General features: G+C 44.5%; 1 protein-coding gene across 1 annotated transcript in view; it reads left to right on the forward strand.

The window, feature by feature from the left end:
* The first annotated feature begins 3,495 nt into the window (after window positions 1-3,495).
* Window positions 3,496-19,219, forward strand: part of LOC149360724 (glutamate receptor ionotropic, kainate 3-like) — a 505,094-nt gene continuing 489,370 nt past the window's right edge. Inside the window, exon 1 of the mRNA XM_089569381.1 lies at window positions 3,496-3,662. Within this exon, the coding sequence (XP_089425507.1) occupies window positions 3,554-3,662 (109 nt within the window). The 5' untranslated portion in view covers window positions 3,496-3,553. The remainder of the gene's footprint in view (window positions 3,663-19,219) is intronic.

A 19,219-nucleotide genomic window follows, 5' to 3' on the forward strand; every position in this document is an offset into this window, starting at 1 on the left:
TTGTAGGGCATTGTGAGACTGGTCAGAGTGTTTTTTTAACTGTGGGTAGAGGTCCGAAGTGGGGGTCTAGGGATGTATAGAATGTGCGCGTCACACGTGTATCCAGCTTGCCACCGTACGGCACGCAAGTTTACGCACGGTCACTCATACACCCATAAACCTAAATAAACTGCAGGTTTGTTGGTGCGGCGTTGAGAGTGTGGAGTAGCCAGGTGTTGTATAAGCAGTCAACGTGGGGAGGGGGGAGGCATATAGGTTATTGGTGCATGGTTACGTTGAATTTCAGAGTTTTTATTCGCTACGAGAGCGGCTTACAGGTGGCGACGCGGTCTCTCCGGAAGAGTGGATCGGCAGCCGGCGGAGCTTGCGAAAAAATACGCGGCTGTGTTTCGCTTTCAAGTTTACAGAGGGCCCTCCGCCGAAGGAAACGTGTCCTCTGCACTGAATCAGTGATATACCGTTTAAATATTTTGATTTCCCAGACAATAGCATAGAATCGGCAAATGCTACGTGAAAGAAGCGAGGACTGTAGCAAAACAGAGGACTGGGACTCAACCACATAACCTACTTATGTGATTTGCTCACATGGTTTTGCATGCGTTCGCCTTGTAGCGCGCGCACATATGCCTAATAGCATTCTTTTTTTTTTCGTCCGCCTTTTCACCAAGCAAATTTTGCGTCACATCCAGGTAGTGCATTTTGCGCCTTGTAGTGTTACTCTGGCGACACAGTTCTTCACTCGGAAGAAAAGTGACAATCCGAATGAACCTTTTTCAGCAACGTACCACGGGTATATTCTCCCTCCTATTTTGTTAAAGCGATGCCGCTGTGCCTGTTTATCATGGGAGGCTATTCCTTTGGCAAAATAGAGACAATATATAAGCTGCTGTGCAATCATTTTCTATGACCACGCTGACGGCTGCGGCGCTAACCTGCCTCAAGAAAGGAAACCGCCCGGTTCGCTAGCGTCCTTGAGTCGAGTATTAAGCGGGCTGAATGCTGCGCTGACAGCATACTCCCCGGCACGTGTTTCACAGACAATGAACGCATATCTACGCTGCTAGCAGCACTGTGCAGAAATTTTCACACCACTGGAAAGCTGACTCTTCGCATGTATTTCATTATTTCATGTATTTCACCGTACATGTATTTCAAGTTTTCATGGAACCCTTTTCGTAAATCAGGCAATACTCCCTCCTGTCACCCTTTCTTGTTCGCGTTCTCGGCTGATAGGTCCAAAACAGACGTCTGCGACTTGCCTTCCTAATTTAAGCTCTAACATCTTGAACCACTCGTGGAGGAATCGGGCATGCTAGTTTGGATTTGCCGCTCCTTCAACGGAGCCCGCTCATTCGTCTCTCTTTCCGCCAGAGGTCGTGCCAGCGCAAGCGCCGTTCGACCCAAGTCGGAGCCAGCGACACACGCGACCTGGGACTTTGCCGAAGCATCGGCGCGCCGGTTTCCATCCCTATGGGCGGATGGGGAAGAGCGAGCGATGAAAGAGAGCGACAGAAAGGAAGAGAGCGACGGCGGAGGGAAGTTGGGAGCGCGCCTGGGGAGAAAAAACTTCCCGAGCGCTCGGCGCGTCAGAACATCCGCTGAGCTCGCTCGGGACGGTCGGCGCTGCGGCCCCGGTGAGTTCCGACGTTTCGCGACCGCGCAACTTTTGATCTGTTGGTGAAACAAAGACGGAAACTCTCTCTTTGCTTTCAGTAGCCACGCTGGAATATCCGCACGCCCGACCTCGACCTGTGCTCGGCAATTTCTTCGAAGTAATTCCTGCACCTTACGCTTTCTGTACGCTTTATTTGACTCTATGAAGAGGCATAAATCGAATTTTCCGCCGCTGTGCGCCGTTATTGGGAAGAGTAACTGAACCTTGGCGATGTGGATCTAGTGTGTGTAGGTGTGGTGTTGTGCCGTTCATACAACCTTGCTGTGAAGTACTATTTGTGATCAAAAACCTCAGGTCACTACTTCTTTTAGCTGAGAAAGAGTGAACGTCGGAGAATAAAAGTGTTCTTCGCCAATGAAGGCGGGTAGCGTGGAAATATTCTGACAGCTGCTTGAAGGCCGAAACGTAAGTCGGAGAGCGAAACGCGTGTAAAAAAGGATAGCTGCTTAGGCTTCGTGCACACTTTTGCTTTGCCCTAGATATTAAGTTTTTATTTCATTACAGCCTTTTTATAAAAAAAATCAAATGTATTTTTGCGGTTTTTGCCGGTGTCCGGACTGCTCGGTTCTGTTGCGTATTTATTAAAGATGCCATCGAAAATAATTAAACCAGCTGTTATATGATACTAGATCTGTGATATGTATTTAAACTCAAGATATTTTTTAAAAATTTACATTCAAAGAAAGGTAATGAAAGTGAAGGGTAATTAAGCCTGCAGGGCAATGTGACAAATTTAAAGCACAGCTGCAATCCTTTTGCTGCAGTGATTTTTTGTGCGTCGTCGTGGTACTTCCTTCTTCCGCTTGACATTGACAGGGAAAAGAATTTCTTAAGCGGTAAATCTGAGACAGAACTCGCGTAGCCGGGCAACAAAATTTGGCGCGCAACGTTTTCTGCGGAAAATAGGAAAGATGGAAAGTTTGGTCGTTTGGTTTTGTTTAGAAAAATCGCAAGCACGAAAGCCGCTTACGTCGCTGTCGCTCCGGATTTCCTTCATTGTGCGCTAACGACTATCGTGTAGTGTTTTTTTTTTTGAAGAGTTGGAAAGAAACTTTCCTTATAGTGTCTCCCCTTTTTGAAACATAGCTCGGCGATTAAATTATTTTTATATAGTATGTAGCTTGGAATGCTGCCTTTTTGCTGAACGCTACAATATCCGAAATACCTCTGTTGTTCGATTCCCCACTCGGAACTAATTATATATTGGTTTCCTGGTGGTTTTTCGGCGACGCTTATAGAGTGTTCAAGTTGCATACAGGAAGCGCAATCTTTAGCTTTTTATTTTTTTGTGCCTGTTAAACTTTCCAGGGTTTATCAGATTCTTCATCGCCCGAAGGACTGAGCTAATGTGCGAACTACGTTTATCGGGCATATTATTTCCTGAACGAATTTTTGGTGGCCCACATTTTCTCGTTCTAATCTTTTACTGCAAATATTTTTTCACATATTGCAAGCAGCATATCATTTCCACTCCCAGAAACTCCCTCAGTCGTGTAATAAGGAGAAGTCTCCTTTACATGAGCCGACTTTATCCTGTCCCATTGTAAATGTAACATTTTAACGGTCCTCGGTTCGGAAGAAATTCGAGCGTGTTTCCTTGATCTGCGCTTGTCTCTCGAGCGTCTATGTCTTTAGGCGTCCTTGATGTTTCTCATGTAGTATATGAAATGCTTCTTTTTTTTGTTCACTTATTCCTTCTTCTTCTGCAGCTTCTAATTTAATAACATTGTGATCATTATTTTCTGCTTTCATCTGACAGGCACGTGGACCTAACGAGAGTGTGGTTTGAATCAACAAGCATGAGCAGCGTCAAGAAAGCCGCTGACATTTGAGCCGAGGATATTGTGCCGATCGCAAACTGTAGTCACTGTGGCCACCATGTCCACGAGCCCCGGTTTTGTGCTCCGGCTGTGTTGTGTCTTGTGCTGTGTTCTGCTTCTGCTGCTGAAGAACTTTGCAGTAGCCCTCCCGGAAACCATCTACATTGGTGAGTCTGTTTTATATAGGCTGCACTCTTGTCCGCCGCACATCCATAGCTTACGTTTGTTGATGCTTTCCACCATGTGCTTTGGTGGGCCGGGTCTTTGACCTGCGCTAAACCGTGAACATTGTGAGCGTTGTTTGTCTGTCAGGTGTCTTATATAACGAAAATTGCAACCCTTAAGAGCAGGAGAAGGGGTGAAATAAGGTGTAGTTCAGCCTTTTTTCCTCCAAGTCACAGTGGTTGACTTCGGTTCAACAGAAATTGTGTACTGCTCATCATCGTTTATCACAGATGTGTCACTAATGATTTTTATACAGATCTTACAACCTGCGCTTTGGGTATAAAATCATGCCGCTTTTTTTGTGACAGGAATATTTTTTTAGAAAACCGTTAGTGAGTACGATTAAAGATAAGAAATGCAGTAACAACATGCAGGATTTCCTATAGCGGAAGGAGGCAGCAAGCTGAGACTCTTTAAGTGGCTACCCGCCAGTGCGATACGCCTTGCGCTACTCTCTGTCGTGCATACGATTCTTTTGTTATTTCTGGCTGCGATCTAGAATGTTTTGCATCATATATAAAAGTCAGATAACGTGAATGTCATTAAATTCATATGTCGTGCTTTGCCTGCCGGAAAAAAAATACCAAAGGCTTGTGGAGCTTGGAGCTTGAAAAGTCGTGGAGCTTGTCATATAGCAATAGCTTGTAGCGGGTGGAGACGGTTGCAGTTTACTGTTTTCACGTGAACGAAAGGATATATAGAGCTGAGTGTTTGTATTATCAGCGAAGCTTCCTGTAGAAAGCGTAGATGAGAAGCGCATGTTCAATAACTAGAGGCTGATTTAGGCATACGTACGTAACAACCAGGAACAGATTCCTAAACATAATAACTTGCCTGTTATAACTGTAACGCATATTGAATACAAGTGTCCACCTTCCCCTTTAGTTTACTCATTACTCACGTCCTCCGCTGTTGCCATTGCAATGTCGAAGAGACAATATACTTTCGTCGAAGAGTGTATCTTTAAAGTTATACATAAAATGCCTTGCTCCAACGTCTGCATGCAAATTATGCTCGGGCAACGAAAACGCCGAAGAAAAACCAAGAACTTCTAGAATTTGTTCTTTTGGGGTTTCTACACTATAGAAATTACAAACCTGAAGAACACATCACGAGCTAGTTGGTTTTCCATCACACGAAAACAGCGCAAACTTCAAGAAGGACGCAGAGGGGGAGACGAGACACAGGCGCTGCCTGTTTTTAATAATTACAACCTGCTTTTCAAACCTGTTTTGAATCAATAAATATTATATATTCGGACTTGGAAATCCAAGTGTATTTTGGAGCGTTTAAAAGAGCAAAGCTAGACACACGTACCCCCAGTGATTAAGCTAAATGCGTAAAGAAATTCACAATTTTCATATCCCCTGCAAGTGCTGTAACGCGCCAGCTGACTGGTGCCTGGTTGATTTGCTTTTAAGGTTAGCTTTTTCAGTTGGTTACCTCTCAGTAAGCCTCTGAAACCTTGATCTTCCTTTGGCACAAAAAATTCGTTATTGTTTTTTCCGCGACGCCAGAAAATATGGGCTTACTTTTGCAAGCAGGAACAAAATCTATGATAATTTTACGCCAGCACAACAATTAACTCAGCAGGTAGTAACCGTTTAAAAACGCACTAAAAATAAAAACGGTTGCTTGCCTTTCTTCATAGGAAAGAAAAAAAAAGCAATGCACTCATGCGCACCATTTTCGACATCCGCACTTGCAAAGTACTAAGCAACCCCAGAACGGCAACAGTATTTTTGTTTGGTTCAAAGAGGCTGGGAAGATGATTTCAACATAGTCGCGCAATGTGCAGCATTACAAACGTTTTTTTTTTTTAGCGTTATTGCTTACTGGAGCGACAAGAGTAAACGAAATTCGGAGCCATCCAAGCTGTGTGCTTTGAAGCGAAATTAACCAGGCTGGTTCCCTGCTGGTAAAAATATTTCTTTTTGTGTGAATCAGCCAGGTTACAGTTCGAATCAGGGTTTCTTTGCGTCGCTGGTACATATGTAGTCAGTACAAAAGCTTTTACTCATATTCTTCGCTAACGTATTTTCGCGGAAAAAAAGTGGCGGTGGTCGCTCTTTAAACAAAACATTTTTGTAGCAGGAATCGTTTTTTCCTGCAACTTCGCCGGTTTTCTTATTCTTTTGGAGCTGCGTTTTGCCACAAAAGAAGCAATAACTAGATAGAGAGGATGAGAAGAGGTTTATAGCAGCCTTTTTTGGTACCTGTAGAAACAAGGTTGGCATTTTCATTCACTACCACATACTTCCTTGACCCTCTTCGCATGTGCGTTATGCTGCGGCAAATCTTTCATGCGGAACGAATGCCGATTCAAGATTGTGCCATCATATGGTGCTGGAGTTCTAATTTGCTCATGGAAAAGATCAGCTCAAGATCAGATCTAAATCAGCTCAAGCTTCGCCAAAAGCAGAGCGAAGTTCTTGTTTTCAAGTGTTGAGTGAAGCACCCTGCTTCCATACCTGGCCGGGGCACTGCAAAATGAAGCTAAGTGAGCTCCTGGGGTGCCTGTGAATATACTTGCTGCTCTCGGACTGCGGTTATAGTGTGAACAAAACAAGTTTCTCTGGAGGCACTTTGGGGCTGATACGACTTCACTGTCTGCAATACATAGGAAACATGGCACAACAGCTTCGCCGCATGAAGCCACCGCTGATAACAAGAACCCGTTTCTGGACACTAATGCTGTTATGATACAAAGGATCGGCAATTCTATATGCGAGTCTCAGCATACAAAGGTAGACCCATGCGAACTGTAAATAGTGACAAGTGCTGAATGTGTGTGCACTAGAGACGTACTTCATAGAAATAAATGATGAGGATGTAAATGTGTTAGTAGGGCACTGTTTTCATACCAAATAGACGAGTTTGATATCGCCAAGTAGTCAGTGTGATCTAGAAACGCCGTGGTCAAGTATGCCTGGTTAATAGTGCATGAGTGACAACAGGGGCTGGAAGCACGCAATTGTTAAAGATCTTTTACGTGAAGAAAAAACATTTAAAAAGTTGTTAAATGTGAACAAGCACGATTAAAGATGCAATTTTCGAACCTCATGCTTATTAACCTAATTTCTTCCTACGTACCTCACATCACGATGGGGAAAGTTTAATGGGTGCGTAATAAGTGCGGATTTCACAACTTCACTCGTTAACCTATCTTATCTCTCACGTGATGCAAGAAGTGAGTTGGGAACAAATTTTTCGGGGTAAAACAATGACGCATTTTTTCGGACGTTATCTATACAAGCAATTTAATAGCTGGACGGGACAAGGATATAAACTTTCTATTGTGATGGCTGGTTGTTTATTCCTCTGTGTGCGTGCAAAACTCTTACATCTTGGGAAGGAGGTAATCATCCAGCCGTAATGCTAGACTTTTTTATGTTTATCACACGGCAAGCAAGGTTTCCGAATTCCATCTGAGAATTCTGAAGGTGCACTTTGCAATTTCACTATGTGTCTAATCCGAAATAGCGTCACCTAAAGTTTAATTATTTTCATTACATCTTACCGAAAGAAAATAAAAATTGCTCATAAGAAAGTTTCACCTTCTCATCTTATTTTACTTGCTTCACTTTTCTTCAACTGAGGGCACCTGCTTTGCATGCATCTAATTTTCTCACTTTTTCAAATTGATTTTATGAAATCCGTAATGACTGCACATTTGCTCGCATATGCGGCCAAATGGAAGAACGCAGAAATGAAGTTTTTAAACAAAAAAATTATATTTGCTTGCAAAACCGTCTCTCTATCTTGGATTTTCTTTATCAGCCTAATTCTCAAGCTGCGTATTTTGCCTTGGAAGCCTGGAAACAATCTGAAGTTGCGAATCACATTCACCACCCCGCTAGGCTCATTTCCGGTATCAGAAATTGCGCCCATGTTCATCTGACTCCTTTGTTCGGGAACAGTCTTCAAGCCGTTCTCCCTATTAAGCATTTTCGTCGTATCGGCGGATGCGCTGGCATCGAAATTTATAAGGGAGCCAAACCTGAAGCAATCTAACCTCACTGAACTCTGAAAACTTTCGCAAGAAGATAGAAATGGACTTTTAAGGCTGGGTTTGAATTTAGCCACAGAACTTTCCTGACGTGAAATAGTTTTTTTGGTTGTTGTTATGAGACATTACGGTTGGCTCTCAAGATTGCGTTATTTCAATGGCGATCGTACGCAGGCGGCACATGTAAACCGACAATTTATAGGCCGCTTTTATTTAGCCTGAGGGTTGTGAATACTCGCAGAGTTCATTTTCGATTGTTAAGAAAGTTTGAAGATGGTGGTGCTTCTTTAGAATTGCTGTTTTCTTGCTTTTTCTCGCCAGAGTAGGCGCAAAGTTTTGTGTTGCGTCCCTTTTTCACATCTTTGTCAGAGACATATTTTTCGGAGTCCCTCATTAAAAGTTTAGCAATCAAAGTTGTTTTGTAAAACCGAGTTGATTAATGCGTCGCGCTGAATTGTGAACCAGCGAGGAATAGCATTTGGTTAATGAGACAAAAAAGAAAAAAAAGATATCAGATTTTTGAGGCCTGGTGTGACGCTCTCCTATGCCGGCTCGTTCTTTTTGTACTTACTTTCGCTCCGTCGTCATGACATGCACGACTTACACTTCTGCTTTGCTGCACCGAGAGCGACTATTAGAGGCTTTCCTCAGCCATTCAAGAGCTTATGGCGCTGCTCAGGCAGTAAGGCCGTGCTCGCCAAAATATATGCCAAAATGCTGATTCTAATCTTCTCTGGCGTACAAATAAAGAAAAAACGCTGTATTCAATACAAAGACCCTATAAAATATATTTCTCTTAAAATCTTCCTTCAGGACATCGGCACCAGTAATAACTACCTCGGAGTAAGTAACGGGAACGAGTGACTTCGCTGTACAGACTCGCCCCAAACAGAAACACAATCTCAAAATTTATTACAGATATACTGAGCCTTGCGCTTCACGCTACATAAGGAGAGAACTTCGCCATAGTGCTAACCGCGCTCTCCATGAACAGGTTTCTGCACCTGCCAGATTATGTTTTTTTTTGCAAGGGGACGGACGGTTGATTCCCTAGCTGCGCTCGATACCGCAGCCAGCCGCACTAATTACTTCTTGCATGCTAACTGTCGAATGAACGCATAGTCCTTCACCTCACGTACAACCATTGGTGGTGTGCCAGAAGGGTATAAGAGTATCAGAGATGCCTGTTTCAAAACCTTCCATCTGATTCAAGGACGTGTTCCAGGCCATCATTTTTCCATTGCAATGAGTACGCGTACGCTCTTTTAAATACCAATTGTGGCAACAGAGAAAGTGGGAGCTAAAGCGCTGCGGCATGTTGTGGTTCTGCGCCGTGCACAACGGCACCAGGAGGAGAAGAATGGTGGTTACACCGGAGGATTCCCAGCCATCTCCATACTGGGAACGGACCTGCCCAGCCATTGCGTCACCTCGTCTCTTAACAGGATATTGGCCATGAAATCTTCGATTTAAACCCTCTTGGTGATATTATGACTACACCCTCCACACTATGCCAGCTAATGTTCTCACACTCAAAAGCAGAAGTCAATATCTTTGCGCGCCAAGAAAACTTGAAAATCTGTATCTGTATCAGAAAGCGCTGGCTAATACAAAAGTAGTTTGTACGCAGGTTCCATGTCGAAACGAGTACAGGGCGTGCAATCAGTATGTCGCAGATCCGCGACACTTGGCGTTAGTAGGTTAATTCAGGACATCGCAGGCGCTTGGTACCCAAACATTTGGCCTCTTGCTAGTCAATGATAATGGGGAGAGGAGAGAGATTGGAATATGTGCACGCACATTTCATGGCATCACAAGCGCGAGCCCAGGCGCAGAATTTCGTTGTCTTCAGAATGAAAAGATGCCAGTTTCAAATTCCTCGAGTTCAAGAGCAAAATAGCCTGCAATAAAACTTGGGCTTGGCCTAGTTGGTATATTATGTTGTGAAGGTGTAGGTTGCGGAACCACGGGATCAACGACGACGAAAAGACACAGAGACACACACAAGCGGTTGTGTGTGTCTCTGTGTCTTTTCGTCGTCGTTCGTCCCGTGGTTGCGCAACCTACACCTTCACAACAAACAGTCTGCGTTCAAGAAAAACACCGTCCAGCGGATTTCATGATTGTTAAAAACAAATTTTAGGTATCTCAACCTGACTGTGCTGCAGACAAAGAACCTCGACTTCTCAGGTCTATATAAGGACTTCACCTCCTCTGAAGGAAACACTGGGGAGGCGAAGCCGCCCGACCACACCAACGTGCATAGTAAGGTGCTGCGTGGCCCTCTTACTATAACCCAATGCACGCAGTGGTGACCTTGCTTCCTGGTTTGCGCACTTACGTACAGTAGTGGGGCACAGCGCCATAAATCCACAAAATGCCACCTTCAACTGCAGTCTGCCTGCCGGTTCTCGCTCTCGTCAGTCATAGCAGCAGGCGGTCTTCTTGTGCTGCTGTGTCGGTAGGCGATGCGTTCCGGAGTTCCCCTTTCTTTCTGATGCGAATGCCGCCAGACAGCTGCCTGTTCCTTTCTCTCTCTCTCTCTTCCTGGCCCATGTATGCGGCGCGAACAGAAGTGATCATATTGGCTAGACACAGTCTAGATCCCTATCTTCTGTCAGAGCTGATTCTCCGACACATATCTCAGACGCTGTTCCCTTAAAAGGCAAAAAAAAAAAGAAGTTTCTCGCCAGAAGACTCGACCGGTTTATTTTCTTCTTGTTCTGTGTTCATACTTCTGTCTTGGCACAGCTTTCACCGAGCTCAAGGTGCACACGCTTAAGAAGCTCCGTTTTCAGCCTTACTTCTATTTTGCTTTTCTTGTACACTCTGGTCCCTACAGCCGCTCCGCGGCCATGATGATCGATTGCAGAGCGCGTTAAAGCAGGTAGGTTTCGTTAGCCTCAAGCAAGCTTAGCGTATTTGTTTTCTTTCCAGCTATCCCGGGGTGTTCAGCTCATGAGATGAAAAAATATGGGTCTTTATTATAAATAGGCAGCCAAAACATTCACACATGGCAACAACCATTTACTTATATTCTATCTAATCTATCGTTCCCTTTCCCAACCGCTAATTACTGCATTTACTTCATTCTCTTCTGCCTAACTAAATAAAATAAGATGACTGAAGGCACCAGACTTCAGAGATTTACATTCGCTTGCCAGTTCCCTGGAATGGCAGTTTACATTGCAGACCTCGGTAAAACGCTCACAGTTTAAACTTCTTGTCAAGGCTTATACTTCTGCTACTAATGCTGCCCTTAAGTCAGACTGGTCAGCTGTTTTTTACCGCACGACTGATAGACCGTAAGAGAAAAAAACTGACTGGATATTAAGAGTTCAGGTTCAGGTAATTCCACTGACGACTGAGATTGTGGGAAAAGCCGATGCCGCTCGCAGTGCTTGCTCGCACTAGGGACGGTGTTATAGGAGCCAGACGCAGTAACCATTCACGACGCGTTAGTCACGGCCGTGTCACGCACATGGTCACGTACGACCGCTATGATATAAACTCTCGTTTAAGTTACTTGTTAGATTCTTTTAAACACTGCTGCTGTCCGATTGAATCCTGCGAACGGGCGCGACTCAAGTGTCATCTCAGTATCCTCCTCTGATGACGTCATCGCACTGAAGAAAAGGAACCCCAGAACAATACATTTGAATAGCACTGTTTACGCACTGCGGATACGATTGGTTCTCTTTTTTTTTTCTAACTCCTAAATACCCATTTAAGGAACGGCTTTCCTCAATACGAAAAATGATAAATCGCACAGATGTTAGGTTAAGAATTACGTTCACGGCTAGGGAAACTTCCGAAGGAAGCAATAGGGAATTGGTGTTTCAGATGAATCCAAATTTCGCCGAGAATACACACGGCTTCTTGGCTATTTTTTTACGCCCTCATTTATAAAAGGCCGCGGAGTTAATGAAACTACGAGGAGGCTTGAATTATTGCGGCCCCACCGAGCGTACATTTTCGCTAGTGCTCCCGGAAGTCTGAAAACCAGAGCTTCAGAGAGAGTGGGGGGTGGCTGTGCGCTTCTAGCAAGTACATGAAGAAAAGAAGCTGAATAGGTGCTCATTTTTTAAAAAAGCTTCCACTGCTTGGCTTCAAACTCCTTTCTAGCTTGAGTTGAGGGAGGCGAAATTGGTTTAGCTTAGCGGTGACCTTCATAATCTTGTTGCCTGAAATGGGTTATCTTTTCGCTCATTTTTTTTTCTCGAGCAAAAAAGAGAAATACGCTGCCCTATAGACCAGGGGGTAGATACCAGCACACAGCAAGCCAGTGCAAAAGTCATTAAACTGCGACGACCTGCAGTTTTTTTCACATGTGAGCGCCAACACCAGCCCGCTGACGCACACTGACACACGAGCATGTTCCGGGAGCACGAGAAAAATCTACAAAAGCAAGAGACCCTTGTTTACCCGTGATGTAATTCAAACTCCTTCTACAGTTCAAGAAGCGCACCTTGTTTACGTCAATCAGACTGCTTATAACACCGCGTAGGTGTTTGGGATGTTTGCTGTGTTTATGCCGCAACATTCACATTAACGCCACACCTAACCTGTAGACAATGTTCAGAGTGTTGAGGTAGCCGGGCTTACTCAGCAGGCATACTATTGGCGGTAGATGCTGGCGATGGCGAGGGCATTAAGGGTGTAGGAGGGTAGAGTGCGTGCGCCTTGCGCTGTTACGGACAGCCACTCATCCGCCTATTTAATGTGAGCGTGCGGCATGACAGGCATAGCAAAGTAGATTGCGACGTTGGGGAGTGAGGGTGAGACTTTGTCATTGTTGGAGAAGCCGGTTTCAATATACTGTCATGGCATGAGATCGGGGTTATGACTGGGGAGGGGAAGGGAGGTGAAATGTCCGAAGACGACGCTAACGACGTTATGCACACGATATCGCTCCAAAGAAAAAAAAGCTCTGACGGCATACATAGGACACACCATTGGGGTATAGCCTCCTCATGGTTTTGATAAACATCTCCAGTGTTCAGACGAGTGATTCCCATCCCTTTAACTAGAAGACGTAACGCATCATAATATATGGATCGAATCATGAAGAACAGTGCCTCAACATTTAATAGCAAACTAAAATGGGCAATGGAGGCAGGAGCAATGACGCCGAACAGCCGTCATCTTTCCTTACCTACACAAAAAAAGTGGGAAGAGCCCCAGGTATCCAGATAATAATCTCATTTGTATACATTCGTATCCCTCCTGAAACTATATAATCTTTTAAAGAGACTTTTAACAGTTAAAATTGTGGATTACCACACAATAAGCATCTCTGAGCGTGGTTTTGATGATGTTGGTTTTATTAGCAAAAGAAACCGAGCGGCCGCAGCAGATGTTCGACAAAGAAATCTGGAATATATAACTAAATAAAACTATTTAATTTCACCGGAACTGCGTTTTTTTTTTCGTCCAAAACCTCTCCAACAGTGGCTGCTTCCCCGCCATCTCTGGGTCATGCTAACCTGTGTTTTGGGTGGAAGGAACGGGTTGTAATTCTATGTGGAGAAATGCCCCTTTCTACTTGTTCTAGTTTTATTGCGAAAACACTATTCCAGACGGACCAACCCCGTACCAAAGCTTTAGTGCTGCCTTTATAATAATGCCCATCTTGTTTCTTGTTGTCGCTGGAGCATTGCATTTTGCACGGATCAACACAGCACATAAGAGCGCCACATTGAATATCTTGTCTTCTGCACTGTTTTGTCCAACTCCGAGCAAGAATCTTGTCTTATACGAGCTAGCCCGTATTACTCGGGTAAGTTCGGATCATCTCCTAGCAGCGTCGCACCATCTGTAGCCAATAGAAGGCAGGTGGGAGTTTAATTAATGCTTGATGTCGAGAGGTTGCTGCGGAAGAGCAACATGGGTGGCATAATCCCGACCTGTGGCTGTGATAGAAACAGGCACTTGCTAGTCTGTTGGAGCATCTTTTGACCAGTGCGCCACCTCGCTGCTGGTGGTATGAGTACTCGCCGCGATCTATGAACGTTAAATAGAAAATAATCAATTCTGCATATATGTGAATTAACAAACTAAAGCAAAAATCATCACCATTGTCATCATCATCATCATCAGCCTGACTACACCCACTGCAGGGCAAAGGACTCTCCCATGTCTCTCCAATTAACCCTGTCCTTCGCCAGTTGCGGCCACAGTATCCCCGCACACTTCTTAATGTCATCCGCCCACCTAACTTTCTGCCGTCCGCTGCTACGTTTGCCTTCTCTTGAAACCCACTCCGTTACCCTTAAGGACCAGCGGTTATCTTGCCTTCGCATTACATGCCCTGCCCTGCCATTTCGTCCTCTTGATTTCAACTAGGATATCATTAACCCGCGTTTGTTCCCTCACCCACTCCGCCCTCTTCCAATCTCTTAACGTTACACATATCATTTTTCTTTTCATAGCTTGCTGCGTTGTCCTTAACTTAAGCTGAACCCTCTTTGTTAGCCTCCACGTTTCTGCCCCATAGGTGAGCACCGGGAAGATACAGCTGTTGTATACTTTTCTCTTCAGGGATATTGGTAAACTGCCATTCATGACCCAAGAGAACCTGCCGTATGCACTCCACCCCATTCTTATTCTTCTAGTTATTTCCCTCTCATGATCCGGATCTGCGGTCACTACCTAAAGCGAGCGTAAGTGTTCGCTGCTTTCGTGAGTGTGCTCGGGTCAGCTATGCTAGACCCCTGCCACTTTTTTCGAACGTGTTCAATCTTCAGAGAAGTCCTGAATTAGAGCTGTGCCTTTTTCGGTAGTTTATGCTACCTAGCTCTGACTCTCAATGCTTTAGTGGTGTCTATATAACAGTACCCATCTTGTTTGTTGTTGTAGCTGAAGCCTTTGCATTTTGCACTAATCAAAACAGCAGAGAAGAGCGCCACAGTGAAAACACAATTCGGGTTAACCCTACAGCTTGCTTGTTATCGAGCTTTATTGTGCCACTCGGCTGCTATCGCCAGAATATCGAGCTTGAGGAGATCAAAGGAGAGCGCGTACATCAAAGAAATATGCACTAACAATGAAGCTGAGCATGAAAGTGAAGAGCATACCGGGCGCTTCACCAACGATGTTCTGCGATATTTAAAACTAGGGTTTTGAAAGAAGAGCGCTTTTTTAGGCATATCAATGTCAGCGGCGTACAGCATCAGAATACTAAAACGTCCTATTTAGTAGGTCTAATTAATATCTAATAGTTTCGTCCTTGACTATTTGTGTTAGTTTCCTTATATATTGTGAGGCACGTAGCCCACCGTAATACCCATATCAGTTTTTAGGCTTTCGAAAACGCAGTTACCCTCAGCACAATGATCCAAGAGTTTTTTCCTATTTCGCACAGAAATGTATGCGCTTCCGAAAAGCTTCCAGGCAAACAACCCCTCTAGTTTACGTAACTCCTCGAAATAGCCAGTTTCTTGGGATGTGGCACTGAGGGTAAATGTGTTTTCGAAATTATAAAAACTGATGTAATTATTAAATGCGGTGGGCTGCACGCCCTTCTATAAACAAGGAGACTAACATTAACAGTCATAAGTTAACCATTTTTTAATAGCTAGCCAACCTATCAGTCGGCACGTTTTTGCTTTATTATGATGCGCTACGTCGCTGTTAATGATATGTCAAAATATGCGCCCTTGTGACAAACGCCAATTTTTAAAAATTGCGGGACATCTTAGGTGAGACACCGGCCGCACAAGGCAGACAAAGAAGTAGGTTTTGAAAGAAATGAGACGTCCGCAAAGACGATTAAAAATAGGTGCACGCAGTGAATGGCAGTGAAAGAGGGGGTAAATCCCACGACCTGTCTCTGCAAATAGGCAGTGTATTTCGCCTTCAGAAGTAGGTGTAAGCGTAAAATGCATTACACCAAAGGAATAGCACTTCCAGTATGGTAGACACCCTTGGATGTAGTCCAGGTTATTTTTTGCTGTTGAACTTGCCCTACCATCCCCCGTTCTTTCCTTTGATCCGCGAAGCACGCTTAATGTCTCCGGCTTTACGGCAGCCGTCGTCATGAAGCGCTTCTCTTTCATCTGAATAATGCGCTGAGTATCCCCTGCCTATCTTCGCCCAATGAAGTGCTTCTTTTTTTTGGGCTATATAGCGCGCTCAACTTTCTTCGCTGCTTCGTCCCTGACACGCCGCACTGCTCGATCGCTGTCCTTTGCCCTTAGTGATGCGTTCGGAGACGTTTCATTTTTTTTGTGCGCCCACGTAAAGCCGCCGGTGGCCTCATAGAAGCACCTTCCAATGTTTTCACTCATGCAGCTTTTTTGCACAGCCAAGGTGCAGCACTACTACCACCTAGCTTTTGGAAGCTAAGAGCGAGATGGTAAAGGACGACGATGACAGCGACGATTTAACTGCTATGAAGTGCTCCATACTGACGTGGTATATGCTCATGGAGAGGTTCGGATCAGAGACCACGGGGCCGGAGACGGAGTAGCGATAGCTGGGAGCAGCTGAAGAACACTGAACTTTATTTTACATACATACATCAGTCAAGTTCCCCTCGTGAGAGCACGCGAGAAGAGAAGAGGAGGCGGCGCAGAGTAGTACGCTACTGGTCGGTGAAATGTTCAGGAGAATCCCCAAAGATCGAGTAGATTTGTAATGAAGAATTAATTACTTACTGTTATTCACCCAAGCGCAGCCATACGACTACAAAGGAAAACTATACAGCTTTACAGTATACAGCTAAAGGAAATACTATACAGCGCTCGAGTCGTCTACTCTTTCTGTCCGTGTTTTATGCGCTAAAATTTTGCAAGATGTATGTCAACCAACTCGCCCAATATGCAGTACTGTTGAATATACAGCTTTCTCACAAACATAGGAATTAAAGAAAAATTCGACCTGGTCCGAGATTTGAGCCCGGGACTACCGCTTCACCGGAGCAATCATTCTAGCAACTCAGCTAACCGAGACAGCAAGCTTATGGTAGGGCGAGGGCGAATTGATCCATAACTTGAAGTGGGAACAGTGTTGGTAAAATATAATGGGAATGTCCCAAGGTGGACTTCACCTTGGGGGATTCCCCTAAACATGGGACTGGCACACGCGCTGTCCGGCTGCTTAAATATAGTCCAAGATCTCTAGCCGCGGAGTCTCCGCACTTGACCAATGCCCAGTCAAGGGGTCGCTCAAGATGGCTTGGGGAGCCGTATACCGGAGGAAGCGGCACCGTTGCCGTCTCACAGAGGTTCCGATGTCGATATCGATCCTGTCGCTGTCTCTCAGCATTGCTGGCGTTAGCGGATAGAAATTAAGTACCATAGTAAGCATGCCATAGTAAGAACCATAGAACCATAGTAAGATGGTTCTATCTGTCGCTGACCAGGGTTAACTAGAAGTACCGCGTCCCGCACGGCCACCAACTTCGAACCCTGGCTTTTTATACAGATAGGAGAGGATCATCACTGTTCGTAGTCACTTCTTAGAGTAGGGAGGGTTCGTTTTCAGATACGCAAGACCACCGTGCCCATGCGAAGCTTGTGATGCCTTCCTTTCGCTGCCGCCGTTACGTATAGGGGAGAAGGCGCCTTCCCCTTAAGGGTGCAATTAGGCTCGCGTGCTAATGCAGCGCAGTGTCCCCCTTGAGAAAGGTTCTGGTCGGTGAACCGTTTCTCCCTCTAACCAAAGCAAGTCTCTTCCGTGGTTGACGCTGCGGCCGTGGGGAAGCTCAGGATATTGGCTTCACGCTGACGCCTCTTGATAGCGGACGAGAGGCACCGCATGAAAATTCCTCCTGGGCTTTGTCCCAGATCGTAACGATACCAATCACAAAATTAGCGTGGAATTCCGCTTTTTTTTCAGGCGTTTATTTGAATCTTGCTCGAGGCACTGGGATGGGAAAGTTTTCTTGAGGTGTATACTATTCGAGAGAAAATTTTGGAGAGGATGGGTACTTCTACTTCCAGTTTTGAGAGGCGTTTTGATGCCGTCATCGCCGCGGCTTCGGGTCGATGTTCATCTTTGGTTGCCGAGAATGGGAGCTAAAAGCATTTCATGCTTGGCAATATTGTGGGAATCAACCAAAACATTTGCGCTGCACTCTCTTTTACGCCAGCCTAAAACCCGGCAGAAAAGTTTAAAACTCAAGAGCATCAAAATTTAACACTAGTGTAATTTAAAGGAAATTCTAAACTAATGTATTGATCTGACTTCTCCTATATAAAACTGTTGCATGCACGAGCGCTGCAAAGATATTAGAGAAACAAATCAGGCCTGAGATTGGAGGAACTGGGGTGTGGGGGGGCGGCCTGCAATATTTCGGGCAAAACAGTCTACCTGTGTGGGCTGTAATAGCGACGCGCGTAAAAAAAGAAGAGAAATTCTTAAAACCCGTAAGCTTTCTCGTTTCCCGGCTGAAAAAGTGACATCTGTCTACTTAGTAGCCGAAAACAACCAAACCATTGACGAGTTGCTCGCCATGAGATGACATTAACACTGATATCACAAACATGTTCTAATGGGTAACATGCAGAAACCAGTGACAAAGTTCTTATTGGCCAGGAGGTAAACATGGAAGATTTCTGTTTCCGCATATGATCGTAATGCTAACATTGTTTACGTCAGCGAAAGTTGCGCAGACATGCAACTTAACCTATGTGGAGCTGTCCTTCCCCACATATTTATCGCTGTAAACGGATGGTTATTCTACACTACTGAAAATACACTTTTGCTAAAAAGCTGTCTACGCTAAACTTCGTTACTAATGTCTCGAAAATCTGGTAATCATTTCGGCCCTTAGAAGATTTTTTAAACATGTTATTTTAATAAATGTCGCTGCGATTAAAAGTGAAAGTGGCACAAGCAGGCCTCCTTATACTGCCTGTCCTGCTGCATTTGGGTTCTACTTGGGCCGTACTTTCACTGCACTTGGACTGGGGATATGGACTCTACTTTAAGAGCTTTTCCTTTTTTCGTCCTGATTGAAAGTGACGAAAATTGTGGGACATAAATAAAATTGAGCACGCCAGGCGATGTACTTGTTATGCATTTTTTTCTTAACTGACTTAATGGGCTTATGTTTTGTTGTTTTTTTTTAACTTTTCTGTAGACCATACTCGCCAATACAATAACTAAAGTGTTTTACATGATAGTAATGGTAAATATTTTGGTTAGCTTGTCGTAAAACTGAAGCTGAGGAACTTTTGCTCCCAGAGAGGAAAAAGTCGCCTTTGTTTGTGTCTTCTTTTCTTGGTCTCGTCTGCTGCGCAGTTTTTATGCAAAACTTTGCTCGTACTAGTATTTTAGCTTTTTATGAGATGCAGTGCAATTGCAGATCAGTTTTTTTTTTTTGACAAATAGCAGATGTCCTCGTGTGTGTTTACAGAAGTAGAAGTGCAAGTAAATGATGTATATATGGAAAAAGAAGCAAGAACAGTGAAATACGAAGATTCACTTGTTGAACTAGTCGAAGAAGGAAATGCGGAAACCTGGGTTTGCCAGGTATTTAACGCA

This window comes from Amblyomma mixtum, chromosome 2, assembly GCF_055824585.1.
Source record: "Amblyomma mixtum isolate Tamu chromosome 2, ASM5582458v1, whole genome shotgun sequence".
In the NCBI taxonomy this organism is placed as follows: domain Eukaryota; kingdom Metazoa; phylum Arthropoda; class Arachnida; order Ixodida; family Ixodidae; genus Amblyomma; species Amblyomma mixtum.